This window comes from Astatotilapia calliptera, chromosome 19 (genome assembly GCF_964374335.1).
Source record: "Astatotilapia calliptera chromosome 19, fAstCal68.1, whole genome shotgun sequence".
Classification (NCBI taxonomy): domain Eukaryota; kingdom Metazoa; phylum Chordata; class Actinopteri; order Cichliformes; family Cichlidae; genus Astatotilapia; species Astatotilapia calliptera.
In genome coordinates, this window is record NC_137440.1 from 30,381,462 (window position 1) to 30,395,635 (window position 14,174).

The 14,174-nt window shown below is 38.8% G+C and overlaps 2 protein-coding genes across 2 annotated transcripts; both read right to left on the reverse strand.

Annotated features, from left to right (window-relative positions):
* Positions 1 to 1,765: 1,765 nt before the first annotated feature.
* LOC145422389 (uncharacterized) lies at positions 1,766 to 3,063 on the reverse strand. The gene is made up of 3 exons (XM_080293703.1): positions 2,927 to 3,063; positions 2,501 to 2,608; positions 1,766 to 1,959 (listed from the first exon to the last, which is right to left on the reverse strand). The coding sequence occupies exons 1-3, from the start codon at positions 3,021 to 3,023 to the stop codon at positions 1,766 to 1,768; spliced, it is 399 nt and encodes a 132-aa protein (XP_080149829.1). The 5' UTR covers positions 3,024 to 3,063.
* Positions 3,064 to 7,829: 4,766 nt separating this feature from the next.
* On the reverse strand, positions 7,830 to 11,270 carry LOC113012569 (uncharacterized). The gene is made up of 6 exons (XM_026152850.2): positions 10,720 to 11,270; positions 10,240 to 10,329; positions 9,704 to 9,970; positions 9,459 to 9,625; positions 8,751 to 8,887; positions 7,830 to 8,674 (listed from the first exon to the last, which is right to left on the reverse strand). Exons 1-6 carry the CDS (start codon positions 10,856 to 10,858, stop codon positions 8,518 to 8,520), a joined length of 957 nt encoding a protein of 318 aa, XP_026008635.1. The 5' UTR covers positions 10,859 to 11,270; the 3' UTR covers positions 7,830 to 8,517.
* Between the last annotated feature and the right edge of the window lie 2,904 nt (positions 11,271 to 14,174).

Below are 14,174 nucleotides of genomic sequence, written 5' to 3' on the forward strand. Positions count from 1 at the left end.
AGTGGTTGAGGTCAAAGGTCAAGCTGGTTGGGGCCCATCATGAGATCAGACCTTGGAGCCACAGCAAGGACCATGAAACTGCCTGCAAAATAGAGGAGAGGATCGTCCACAAGATGGGAGAGAGGCTTCAGGAGGATCAGAGATCATCTTCAGCACAGCAGACATCACACAGAGAGCTGTGCTACTAAGCTTCCAGGAGATCAAGAGGAGACTTCCCACAGCAAGATGTTAAATAAAATGAAACATTCAATATTGACGCTGAGAAAGACAATTAAGGTGTACGACGTGCTCTGCCTTAAATCTTCAGCAGCGTTGGGATATGAAAACTCGAGGGATGAGGGCTCCATCGACAGCGCAGAAGGAGTTCGAGGATGACATCATGATTCTGTGAAAAGCACAGGAACCAGAAGCTATGGTGGTGATGACAGCAATTTCCTATGAACATCACCTAATGCTGTGCCACTATACTGTGCATACGATGACACTCTGAAGGCTGCTGGGATCATAACAGCAGTAAGACAACTGAACCCTGCACCCTTTCCACAGAGGTGTTTCTCTGCAGAGCGTGGACAATGAAGGAGTCATAAATATCCCCCTCGCAGGATGAAGGCCTGAAGTGAGGTGATGGGAGGCCATAAAACTAGAGTGCTGAGAGGTCTGCAGCTTTGGAAATAGCTGAGACCCATGTTGACAAACAACAAAACTAACTGGTATGTTTGAATGTTTATTCTACATACATTTGGACTCTGGTCCTATGGACAACGAAACAACTAGAAGAGACATTCATGACGCCCTGCAGAACTCAAACCACTCTGCAGAGAGACATGTGATTTGCACACCCGGAGGAAGCATTACCAAGCTGAGATGTTTTTGAAAATGTTACTTTTTTATTTTTACTATTAAATTAACAATTTCTTTGTTTGCTCGTAAGATGCAGTTTGCCATGAGATGAGCTCAATGAATGGGGTAACTGCTAATACATTTATTAAACTGTGTAACTTTTACAGTAATTTAGGGTGATTTGACATATGCTGAGTAAAAAAATGTTTGCATTGAAACTGTCAGACATGAGGTATGCATAACTGGGAACTTTTCAGGCATAAAGGTCAAAAACGGGGGAATGTTAGAGTTTGTATTGTTGATTGTCATTTATGCTTAGAAATATTTAACCATAGATGCTTAGAGGTGTATAATCAATTGTGTAGTGATAAGTTGTGTGATCTTTAACAGGCTACAGAGGCTTGGTGTGCATTCCACACTAGAATGCACACCTACATCCTGGGAGCACGGGAAGAGGTCGCATCTTGTTTTAATTGTTTTATGGTAGGATTAACGTAGCTACGTCTGTTCTAGTCTAAGTGCTTTTCTGTTTAGATGAACTGCTGGACTTCCTCACCGGGGGGGGTCTAGTCTACCCTCTTCCTGACCAAGGATGTTTGACCCTTTGATCAGCAACACACACACACACACACACACACACACACACACACACACACACACACACACACACACACACACAGGCAAGGTACTCTTTGTTTGTATGTAGACGTCGGTATGTTAATGAACCTATGCATATTCATGTAACCTCAATAAAAGGACAGTGTATGGGAGGACGGACGAGAGCTACTGGGGTCAAGCGAAGGAACGGCGTTTGTCTGGTTCTCTCCCGTGCACGAGTACCATGAAGAAGTTTGCCTACTTGCGTCTTGCTTGCAGTGTAATTATATTGTCTTAACGTTCCAGCGAATAGGTTTATGCTACAAACCTAACAGCTTCGTTTTGTCTGGTGTTCAAGCTCCCAGTTGGTTTGTGTCTGATGGCTCATCTCACTGTCCACCTGCTTGCTGGCATCCTTCATGGTTTCCACTGCAGTCTTGTAAGTATCCTGGAGGTTGATGAGCTCTTTGCTGATGCGTTCGGTATCATCGAGCGTGAGGTGAGTGTCTGTGAGTTTGTTATCTGCAAGTGTTGAAGACTGTTACTTTTCTTATTCTTAAGTAACAATATTATAAATCAGGTGGTTTGACAACATTGTACATCATCAGTTTTATTTAGAAACGTTAATCATTATGTGAATCAGTAAGAGGCTGACAGCAAATTAATCAGAAACCATTTTGATAGTGAGTTGTTTTTAAGTCCTTTAGAACAAAATGGCTACCCTTATCACAAGGGAGCTCCTCGTGTTTGATTTGGCAGCAGTCCTACATTATGTTGTTATTCTTCGTGGATCATCCCACTTCCCCATAGGGAAAGCATCTCTCTGGCTGGTACTGATCCAGGAAATGTCTGCGTGCTAGCCAATTGTATTACAACCACTGCACTAAGGAGCCACTCTGACAAGTTAAACTTAAAATTTGTTGCTTTCTTTACAGTTTAATATTTTTTAGTTTTGGGCCTATTGGCAAGCGTTGATAACCATTTGCTAAATTGCAAAAGAAAAATGCAAGAAATGATTTGATAATCAAAACATTTCTGTGCACTATAACTCATAATGACTTACAGTGGATCCCCAGGCCAACATTCAGTATCAGAAGAACAGCAGCAAGAAGCGCCAGGCACACTGCAGCCAGTCTGTGGCGTCTCCCAGGACTCATAGTGAACATGGACACTAAACAGGCAGAACATTATGAATTTTCAGCTTAAACGCAGGTAACACACTTAACTTGGATGAAGAATTAAAAGATTAAAATGTGGCCCATTTTAGAACTTATATTAAAATTACTGATATTACTTATAATATTACTGTTCACTGGTAGTTCAATTTAACAATGAGAAAAATCCTGTTAGAGCATGTAAACCTTACACGTAGTTGTCTCAGATCATCAGGTCCTGTCATTATATCTTAACTCTGTAAAACCTACTTCAATCAAAAGAATCAGAAACCTGACTATGGGAGTGCAATGAATAAAAATTTGAATTATTATACCTTGTATCCTGTTAGACTGATGGTAAGGAGGATACTCTTCCTCGTGCAAATCGTCTTCATAGACAAGTGTCTGAAAACCACCATTTGTCTCCTCCATTCTCACTGTTCAGTCTAAATCAGTCATATGTCAGTGCATTTAAGCAACAATCTGTCACAGATTGCAACAAATACTGCTGAGGTCATCAACAATCAGTTCCAGTGGAATCTGCTGTCTGTAAAAACAAAGAGGGAAGTGATAGATGTTATTAATGTGTGGGTTCCACAATTACTTTCCAGATACACGGGATGTGCATCTGCTGATCTCTTTGAGAGAATTCAAAGAATTTGTCCAAATCACAGCTGAAGGAACCCTCATCAGTGTTCAGTTGAATTTTATTTATATAATCAAATGTCACAAGAACAGTAGTTTCAAGGCACTTTATATTGTAAGCTATAGACCGCACAATAATAAGAGAAACTCCAACTATCATACAAGCCCCTGTGAGCAAGGGCTTTAATTTGCAAGGACCAATAATTTGCAGTACTGCTTGCTATTTTTTTCATGATTGCTGGTTTCTGATGTGTTAGGTTACAAATTACTTAGGAGCCAATCGAAGCTCAAACTTTTAATTTAAGCTGTCAAGTTAGCTCACTTATAAAAAACAACTTATTTAATATTTTCTGCTGAAAATCTAATGTGAATGCTGAAAGATTTTTGATATATGAGATGATATGTTTTTGTGAGAAAATATCAGCCAAAATATCAACTATAGTTTTTGGTTAAGCTTTTACCATATATCATGATGTGGGACAGCAAACAAAATACATTAGAGCAAATAGCAGTACCAAACACTGAACATGATACTGATTTTTTTTTTTTAAGAAAAAGAAAGAAAGCAAAAATTTGAGTTGACAGGCATCAAAATCAAGAAGGTTTTGGTCTCAAATGATGTTGTCAGCACCGTATGGAAGCCCGTTTCCGCCACTAAAAAAAAAAAAAAAGGATCCATAACTCAAAATTTCGAGTTATTTTCTCGAAATTTCGAGTTATTTTCTCGAAATTTCGACATATTAACTCAAAATTTTGAGAAAAGCAACTCGAAATTTCGAGTTAGCGCTGCCAATCAGTAATCTACATGAATGACGTCATTTCCATGTTACCCGGAAGCTGAACCCCTCAGCTACAAATGCTACAGCTAAGCTACCGGTATTACATCCAGTAGTGAATGCACAGATTGCTGAGTGTTTTCAGCCTGGCTTCACAAATGATGAAATCCCTGTGTTATTAGCTGAATCACATGGTGTTACTATCAGCAAACATACTTTAATTTGTTGGGATCCGTTTTTGAGTGCGCGGTCCTGCGCCATATGCTTCCGGGTAACAAGAAAGCGACCTCATTCACGTATATTTTTGATTGGCAGAGCTAACTCAAAATTTTGAGAAAAGTAACTCGAAATTTCGAGTTATATTTCTCGAAATTTCGAGTTATATTTTTCGAAATTTCGAGAAAATAACTCGAAATTTCGAGTTATGGATACTAGCTTTTTTTTTTTTTTTAGTGGCGGAAACGGGCTTCCATAGAACTGAGCTGAATGCATCACTTGAAAAAAAAAAAAACAATGATCAAAATCATCTATAGGTAGATTTTTAAGTTTGAAAGTGTTTAAAAGTTATTTTAAAACACACTGTGGGGGCCGTGTTTGAAGCAGATTTAGTCTGGCCCAGATATTTTTGTGGCACACAGATGTAGTAAAATTGCATGTCAATATAATAATGGATTGGATTTATATAGCGCTTTTCAAGGCACCCAAAGCGCTTTACAACACCACTATTCATTCACGCTCACATTCATACACTGGTGGAGGCAAGCTACAGTTATGAGAGTGAGGAGAGGGAGAGTGTTTTTGTAACCCATATCAACTACTCCCTGTCACATGACCCACGTCAGCTGATTTGAGGTCCCTCTCCTGATTGGCTCCTTCCACGTCGCGGCAACTCTGAAAACCGGCTGTGGAGGGATACTTCCGGGTTCGACTCCTGCTGTGGCTGTGAGCTTATGGCATTTAGAACGGTGTTGGAAAACAAAGCGTTTTCTCCCCTCAATTCATCTATGAACTCATTTCACCTCAGCGGTAAGTGTCCTTAATATCTTTCAACCTTTGGTTGTCAGTAACCAGCCGATCGTTTTCGCGATTAAAAAATGACTTTGTGCGGCGGCGTTCCCACCGCGAGCAGAACTCCGGTTCAAAAACCGCTGTTTTTGAACACTTTTATTTACTTAAGCATTTTAATGGGTTTACTTTGAAACAAAGTGCGATTGAATGATTATTGTTATGTGTTACCTTGAATTCGGCTATGCTGTCTGTTAGACAGTTGTTTTTCTTTATTGTTGTTTTTGTATTGTTTGTAGCGAACGCTACTGGAATGTATAGATTAAGCTACGTAGCCAAGATGATTAATAATTTAACTGTTGATGATGATGATGATGATTCATGATTTGCATTGTTACCTAGACTTGCAGAAGAATATATTTGTTTACCGGTAAACTGAATCGAACTTGATGTGCTAATGGACATTTTTCTGACCTACAGGTCAGGTTTTTTTCCCCCCTTTGAATTGATCTTCTTCATATTGAAGTGGTGAGCCGGTAGGACCATTCTTTGTTTTCCCCTCTTTTCCCCCACTTAGCCGTCTTTGGATTACGGACATATTTCCCCATTGTATGAAGCTGGACCCTAAGGAGGAATACCTTGAAAGTGAACTTTAAAAAGAAAAGGACCAAAAAGGACTCTTAGCAAAAGGACTCTTGCACAGAAAAATCACAGCATTGATTTATTATTTAATTGTGGGCATTTATGTGGTGTGTGGTATTAATTATTTTGTTCCATTTCCCCTGTCCCCCATTTATTCAATATATTTTTGGTACAAGATATTGCAGTCTTTGGTCTCATCATTCACACCATCTAGGCTCCATAAAGAACTATTTCTTCTGCGCGTCAGTCAGTAAACTCATCCATTGAAATAAACTAGTCCTTAAATAACTTTGCGTTACATTTTACTCTTTGATTTTTTTCAGTGTTACATTTAGATTGTTACTTTACTTTCTAGTATTTTTGAGCTCTCACAACTTCACAAGTACAGATGTTAGTCACATAGATTTTAAAGCCTTAAAAACACATTTTATCAATTAACAATTTAAAAGTGCAACCAAATCAAATTTTGATCAATTCACATTGTTCCAAATATATTATATTTTCAGTATCAAACCTTCACCAGTTTTAAGTCTCTGGCATAGATTAAGAGAAACAAGCACCAGTACTGGGTGTCATGTCTGTTTTGCACCAATTAACAGGAGAAAACTTCAATAAGTGCGTTTTGGTTAAATTAAAATTCACCAAATAAACGTACAATATTGGTTTTCAGATGATCTGAAACAAGAAGTTCCGTGTTTGAGCATTAAAAAAAAATATATCGTCTTCTGCGAACAATAAAAACCTGAGCACAAGTGTTAAAATCAGAGGCGATTTTTAGCCCATTTTTGGAGAGTGCTTCAGCACAAATGAATCAAAGCACCCCCAAAGATTTCTTACTTTTTTGACAATATTTGCTGTTTGTGTGACACACTACTAAAAATATAAAAAGCATACAGTACTTGGTTGGACGTAACACTTTAGCAATAAAATTATAGATTTAAAAAAAAAAAAGGAGCCACATTCAGGTAAACGTGTAAAATCAAATGATCCGTTAATCAAGAATAATGTCGAATCAGTGTTTCAATATTTATATATTTTATTACATGTTCATGTGGTTTGGTTATTTGCCTTTTGGTTGAAAGTACACTGAGAGAGGACTTTTTGTTAGTGATCTTAATAGTATTTTTTTATATTAATTTAATTTTTCATCTAATTGAATACAATCTATTTGTGTATGATTGTCAGTCCGAAGAGGGAGAGAGGAAAGAGGGAACGTGAGGAGAAAGTACAAGGTCAGGAAGAACCAGGTAAAAAAACAGACAGGGAACAGTGACAGGCACAACAGAAACTGAAAAAACCTGATTTTACTCATATAACATTATCATTGATCGGGGAGATTAAAATTAATGATATATTTTTATGTGGTTCAGCCACAGCTCTACTGAAACCTCAGCCAGTAATAGGTCGGCCAACTTTTGGACCGTCCAGTTGTCTGTATGACTGCCGCAGTACGTACATCACATTTGTGCAATCAGAAGGTGCCAAACAGCCCTGGTGGAGTGAGGAGCTGTAAAGAGAAGCAGATGCTCTGTTTATATTCTACAAATGTTTTAAGCTTGTTTCAAAGATTCTGTACAGCAGCTTTAAATGTTTTCCAAAAGCACACAGACACTTATCAGTGTTTCTCACACTTTTTACAGTGTGGACCACCTGATAAAATGTCAAGCTCTCCTAAGGACCACTATGAAAGCATGAAACTCATAAATCTTACAACACAAAATTAGTATCTGCAGTAAAGATTTTTTCATGCATTGTATACATTCTACCACAGGCAAAGTTGCCTCCATTTTTATATTCTTTTTTTAAAAATATTTTGTAATAATTTATTCTGTTTTGTGAGTGTTTTTTATGTGTCTGTATTATATTATACACACACATTAAAAGTGAATCTCTGTCCAAAAAATGCAGTCAGTTTACTTCTTACTCACTATGAGTATCATTCATTATTCTTCCCCAGTAATTAAGGTTAGGATATGTATTTATTTTTTTTATTCCAATCCATTCTTCTTTAGCAGCATTTAAATAACCTTTATCAGATTTGATGGTTTTGTTACAGACTTTTCAAAAAAGTGTTTTGCTTTTCTTTCACAAATGTGGGATTAAATTGTTAAAATGTACAAAACAGTGATGTCATGTTTTGTGATGAGGACCCAGGCACAGAGAGACTTGATGAATTTAAGAATCTTATGATTTAATAAAGAAATTTGCAGACTTGCACAGAGATGGTAAAATTATGATGACTGATAACGGAGATGAAGACAACAGACGATGAGGACAGGGAGGATGCAGGGACCGAAAGAGACAGGGAAGAAGTCTCATTGTGACGAGTAAAGTGTATCTTGGCTGGCCGGGCAGCTCTCTGGGTGCTCAGCACCCCCAAAGCTCTGATCCTAGAATCACCCCTGGTTAAAATACAGTTAAAAGATACAGGTCAAAATTCATTTTAAAAATCCAAACACAAGTCTTCAATGTATTTATTAATGTTCAAACCTGCACTGTAATATACTCTGCAAGACTAGAGGACATAGCAACAACTGGATCATCTGAAGTAATTGCTTGAGCAGTAGAGTTTATCTTAACCTCTTAAGACCTGAACTCTTTAATGGCATGCATTTTTGATTTCTCTTTGCTATTTTGGCTGATTGGGACCTGATGAATGTAAAAACAAAGAATTACGTGATTTATTTTTTTTTCTGAGAAAAATGAGATCCACATATCAGGACATCCCCTTTAAATTTCGATAAAACAGTGGCAGTATAATGTCCTCGTAAGTGGATATCAGGCCCTTGTAGAGCAAAATGTAGTATTTTGTTCTAGACAACCCAAAATGTGATGTCCACATATGTGGACGCCAGGTCCTAGGAGGTTGATGGCGTTTCACATATCCAGTGTAAGTTATGCCAGTTGCATCTTCCATCAAAACGAGTCTTCCAGGGATTAAAGATGGAGGAAACTGCAACCCCGCAATCCTCTCCGTGGGTTCCCTGGTCATTGGGTTCGCCATCCATCCAGTACCTGAGAAAAATTCTAATTCATTTAAAAATATGTTTAATGAATTATCAAACAAGAAAAATATTGTTTCAGCTCTCACCGTTGCTCGACCTCTGTGACATTATTAATCCAAACCCATCTGTTCTCAGTCTCTATGTCAGTGATACCGATCCAGAATCCGCTTTGCCACCACTGATCACTGGTTTTCATATTTTGGATGTTGCTACTGATAAATTTCTGTGTAACCAAAAAGAAAAAAAAATCAGTATATTTGAATATTTATTTAGCTTCAATTTTGTCTAAGCTCAGTCTTTCCTTTTATGATGCTGGATTTTATAAGTAATGAATTATAATGCATTTGTTGGCACTCTGCCTTCTGTAGAGCAGCAAAACCCATTTTGTTCTACATCTGTGTTCTTCTCCTGATGTATCGTAGGGTGAATCTACCTCAGTTTGTGCCTAAATTTCTAAACCTTCCCAGTCAGCATTACTTTGTGTTCATTGCTAATACAGTACTGCTAACATGATTAGCCTGTTTGATTGCTGTTAATAACAGAATGAACTATTGGTTTTCCTATCATGCTTGCTGGCTGTTTGTAGTGTGATGATCTTGTAACAACGATGATGCAAATAAATAATAAAAACATCATATACTTAAAATAAGGTGTGACTGTTTGGAATAATAAAGTTCTTAAGTCTTCATTTTAGCAAAGTTCAAATCCATGTTAATGACTTTCTGTCAAGCTGTTAACTTGTGTTGTTTAGTTACTTTTTGTCAATTTTCCTCTCTTGCTTATTTTCAACCCACCTGCTCTTCCTGGTTATCGATCACAACCAGGTCAGAGCCACGACTAACACAGTCCTCTCTGCTCTCATGCCAGTTCTTTTTGACAGTAGAGGACTCGGTGTAGGAGAAGAAATAGCAGGACGAGTTGAAAAGAGCCCAACCAGGGAGGCATCCGCCACAAGATCCCTCTGAGAGAAACAAAGAGTTATCGTCTTTTCCAGTTAACACATTTCAGGAAAACATAAATAAGGATAAAAGTTTCTCACCTAAAGCTGATACATTGGACTTCAGGTTTGCCTTCTCCACTTGCAGTGCTTGCATCTGTTTCTGATAACCATCATTGACGGTCTTCAGCTGCTCAATTTTCACCTTTACTTCTTTGTGGTTGTTGATCGCGCTCTCTAACGCCTTCTTGGCCTCCTCTTCAGCTTCGATCACATCGCTGTGGTTGCTTCGGAGATAGTCGAGCTCATTGAAGAGCTGTGTTACAGCTGGGTTGGAAATGTGCAAGGAGCCCTCTTTGACTTTGGCACCTAAACAGGGAAACATTGCATTTTATATTAGATTAGATTATGTAAGGCATGTAAAGATCAACTAAATGTTGGATATTATAGCAAAACTGTTTTAAAATGATTGTCATGTTGAAATGGATGGGGTCAAATTACATTTCTAAGTATTTTGCAATCAAGAAAAAAAAAGGTATCAGTTCTCCTTATGGGATTACTCAGGGTCGACGTGCATTGTGAAATTCTACACAATAGAGAAAATAAAATTGTAAGGTCACACAAACTCTAATACTCACAGTTAATCCCAAGAACAACAGCGACTATCAGCAGAACTGCATTCAAGAGTCCCAGACACAGAATAACCCACTGGTTAAATCCATCTCCACCTATAATACAGGGTCACACATACATTTTAAAAAGACAAAATGTGTCTGAATTCGGACAATATTGCTTTTTGGGAGGAAAGGTTTTAGATAAATAAAACAATCTGAATTCATTTTTAATCAGGTTGTTGTTGACAGCAGCCGACAGCTCAAGGGTGCAGCAAATAAATGAAAAACCAGAAATTCGGATGACGTAACTCAGAAGGTATTTTAGCTCATTTTGAGTTGCACACTTTTAAATATATAAAATGTCATATTTGATGATCATGATGATGAACCTGAACTACTTTCCTTGTTTCTTATTAGTAAGGATTCTTCAATCATGAAAATCTAAACACTGATAAATTCAACAGAAAGTATAATAGAAGGCAACATATAATTTTAAGACCATACCGTTTCTAAATATTTTATAGTTGTTGAAGGAAACTGATCCTGTCTTCCTCTGTGTCTCCATTGCACTGCTGCAGGTTTTGTGCACTGCTCTGCTTTCTTCTGCCTTAAATACACGTGTGGGCATGTCCCATAGTCTCATTTCCTCGGTGTCCTATGAAGCTTTTATTAGTTTATTTTTTCATAGCCTAGAAAGAAAATCCAAATGTGATACAAGATCAACCAAACCAGTTCTGTTTGTACGATGACATAGTTTGCACTGTAAAAAAAAATTGAAACTCTAACCCTTGAAGCTCAGTTTTTGTTTTTTGTTTTTTTTTTGCACAGAGCAACTATTAATAAAAAATTAAATGTGTATGTGTGTGTGATCTATTTATTATTATTTGATGTTTTTAGTTAAAAACTGTTGTCAGCTTACCTGGAAACCCTTTAATTAGAAAGAATGTGCAAATACTTACCAGTTGGTCCAATAGTGGTGCTTGCAGATTTGCCATGCTGTCAGATACAGTTTCAATAGCAACCTGTGTTCAAGAAAAAAGGTTTGCTGCTGCAAAAGCACAGAAACCATAGCAGAAGCAGAAAAAAACACTGTAGAAGCTCTTCATGAGCTTCTACAGTGACACATTCAGTTAGAACACACATTACCTTGTACCTTTTTTCTCCCTCACAACACGGATGAATCCTCCTCTTCTTTTAAGCATGTCTTAGTGTAATCCTTGGTGTTTCCATTTCTGTCACTTCTGCAGCTCTTTCATAATGTCTCCCAAAATCACTTATGGTGTGGTGTTTAAGTTGCAATGCATTTCACCTCTCAGGCCCATCATATAAATCATTCTTTTGGCATTTAACAATTACTTAAAGAGGTCATGTTTCACTTGTAAAGTATGGATATGGGTACGTTTGCACATGACGAGTTTATCTCTTACAAGTTGGGAGGAGACTAAAGAAGTCACACAAACTTTTGAGGTGGAGGCACAGCGACCGTATACAAATAGGATTACAAATGTAAGCAGTGTTTTCTACAGCCTTCATTCTCCAGCTTCGGACTTACTTACCTCGTTTGAGGTGAGTCGTACAAACCCGGTTTTCTGCGCTGTCATCTATCGTCCCCCGAAATACAATAAGAACTTCATAAGTGATTTCTCTGATATTTTTTTTAGCTGGGATTATACCCAACTATGATAGTGTTCTTATTGTTGGAGATTTCAATATACATGTATGTTGTCCTGATAAGCCACTGGTAAAGGACTTTTTAAGCCTTATTGACTCTTTTAGCCTGGTACAGTCCGTACGTGGCCCTACACATGAGCACGGACACACACTGGACCTTGTTCTGTCATATGGTCTGCCTGTCACTAACTTGGAGATTTGTGACTGTGCACTCTCAGATCATATGCCTGTGTTATTCAATGTTGGTTTTACACATACTGTAGTTAAATCTGGTGCTGCTACTCGGAGCTGTGGGGTTATTAACCCCGCCACTGCCGCGCAGTTTTCTGCTGCTTTTAATCAGCTCGGTGGCCCTTCTGACTTGGTCTCCTCTGACACAGAAGAGCTTAATTCCTGGTTTTATTCTTGCTGTCAAACCGTCTTGGACTCTGTGGCTCCTTTAAAAACCAGGCAGCCCAAGGCCAAACCTGAGCCTTGGTTTAATGAGAGCAGTCGTGCTGTTAAGAGGGAATGTCGTCGAGCAGAACGGAGGTGGAAAAAGGATAAACTGCATGTATCATTTCAAATTCTCAATGACTGCTGGCATCGCTACCAGAACACTGTTAAAGAGGCAAAAAGGGAATATTTTGCAAATATTATTTCTTCCAACTGTCATAACCCACGTGTGTTATTTAGGACCATTGACACTGTTCTTAATACTCCTTTGAATGTCTGTTTGGAAGTTTCTCCTGAGATTTGAACTGATTTTCTGAACTTTTTTATTTAAGGTCATCACCAGCAGGGCTCTTATCACAGCTCCTGACTCTGACCCCTCTGTCTCTGTCCCTTACGCTGTTGTTTTCACTCAGTTTGAGCTTGTGACGCTCTCCACTTTAGAGGATGTGGTTCGCCATATTAAGCCTACAGGTTCCACTCGGGATCCTGTCCCTCCACAATTCTTTAAAGAAATTTTTCCTAGTATAAGACAGTATGTCCTTGACATTATTAAAAGCAGTCTGTCTTCTGGTGTGGTTCCTGCAAATTTCAAACATGCAGTAGTGCAGCCACTGCTTAAGAAACCTGGCCTTGATCACACAGTTTTAGCGAACTATAGGCCTATTTCCAAGCTGCCTTTAGTCTCCAAGGTTTTAGAGAAAATTGTTTTTAGTCAACTGAAAGATTTTCTAGATGAAAATGGAATCTTTGAGGTTTTTCAGTCAGGTTTTAAAACCCTTCATAGCACAGAATCTGCATTATTAAGGGTTTTTAATAACATCCTTCTGGCATGTGATTCTGGTAACCATGTTGTTCTGGTCTTGCTTGACCTAACTGCTGCCACTGACACAGTAGACCACAATATTTTAATTTCTCAATTAAATGATGTAGTGGGTATTGGTGGCACTGGACTTAATTGGTTTAGGTCTTATCTGTCAGATTGGTGCAGGGATAGCTCAGTAGGTAGAGTGGTTGCCCCATGATCGGAAGGTCGGGGGTTCGACTCCACTGAACAGCTACCCTGAGGCACCCGAGCAAGGTACCGTCCCTACACACTGCTCCCGGGGCTCCCCCTGCATTGGTGGCTGCCCACTGCTTCACTGGGTGAATGGGTTAAATGCAGAGGAGTAATTTCCCTACGGGGACTAACACATACACATTATTATTATTATTATTGTGGCTCAAGAGTTGGAAGTTCGTCATGTAATTGGACGGTTGCCAGTTCGAGCCCCGGCTCGGGGCACTTCACCCAATGCCTACTGGTGGTGGTCAGAGGGCCCGGTGGCGCCAGTGTTCGGCAGCCTCGCCTCCGTCTGTGGCTACAATGTAGCTGCCATCACCAGTGTGTGAATGGGTGGATGACTGATTGTGTTCTCAGGGACTAGAAAAGCGCTATACAAATACAGGCGATTGTCAGATAGAACTTTCTCTGTCAGCCTTCTCGGTTCCGAATCATCTTCTGCTCCTCGTCCCACAGGGCTCAATTTAGGGCCACTACTCTTTTTACTGTATCTATTGCCTCTGGGTTCTATCCTTAGAAGGCATGGGATCTCATTTCATTGTTATGCCGATGACTGACAAATTTATTTGCCACTAAAGCACAAGGATGGTATCTCCATAAAACCTCTCTTGACATGTCTAGATGACATTAAAGCTTGGTTGGCTCTAAACTTTGTAAATTTTAACAAAAAGAAAACAGAAGTGTTGGTGTTTGGACCCAGTGGTCCCTCTGAGTCCTCCTCTGTTGTTTTAGGATCCCTGGAAGTCTATTTTAAACCTGTTGTTACTGACCTTGGTTTTAAGTTGGACAGTGA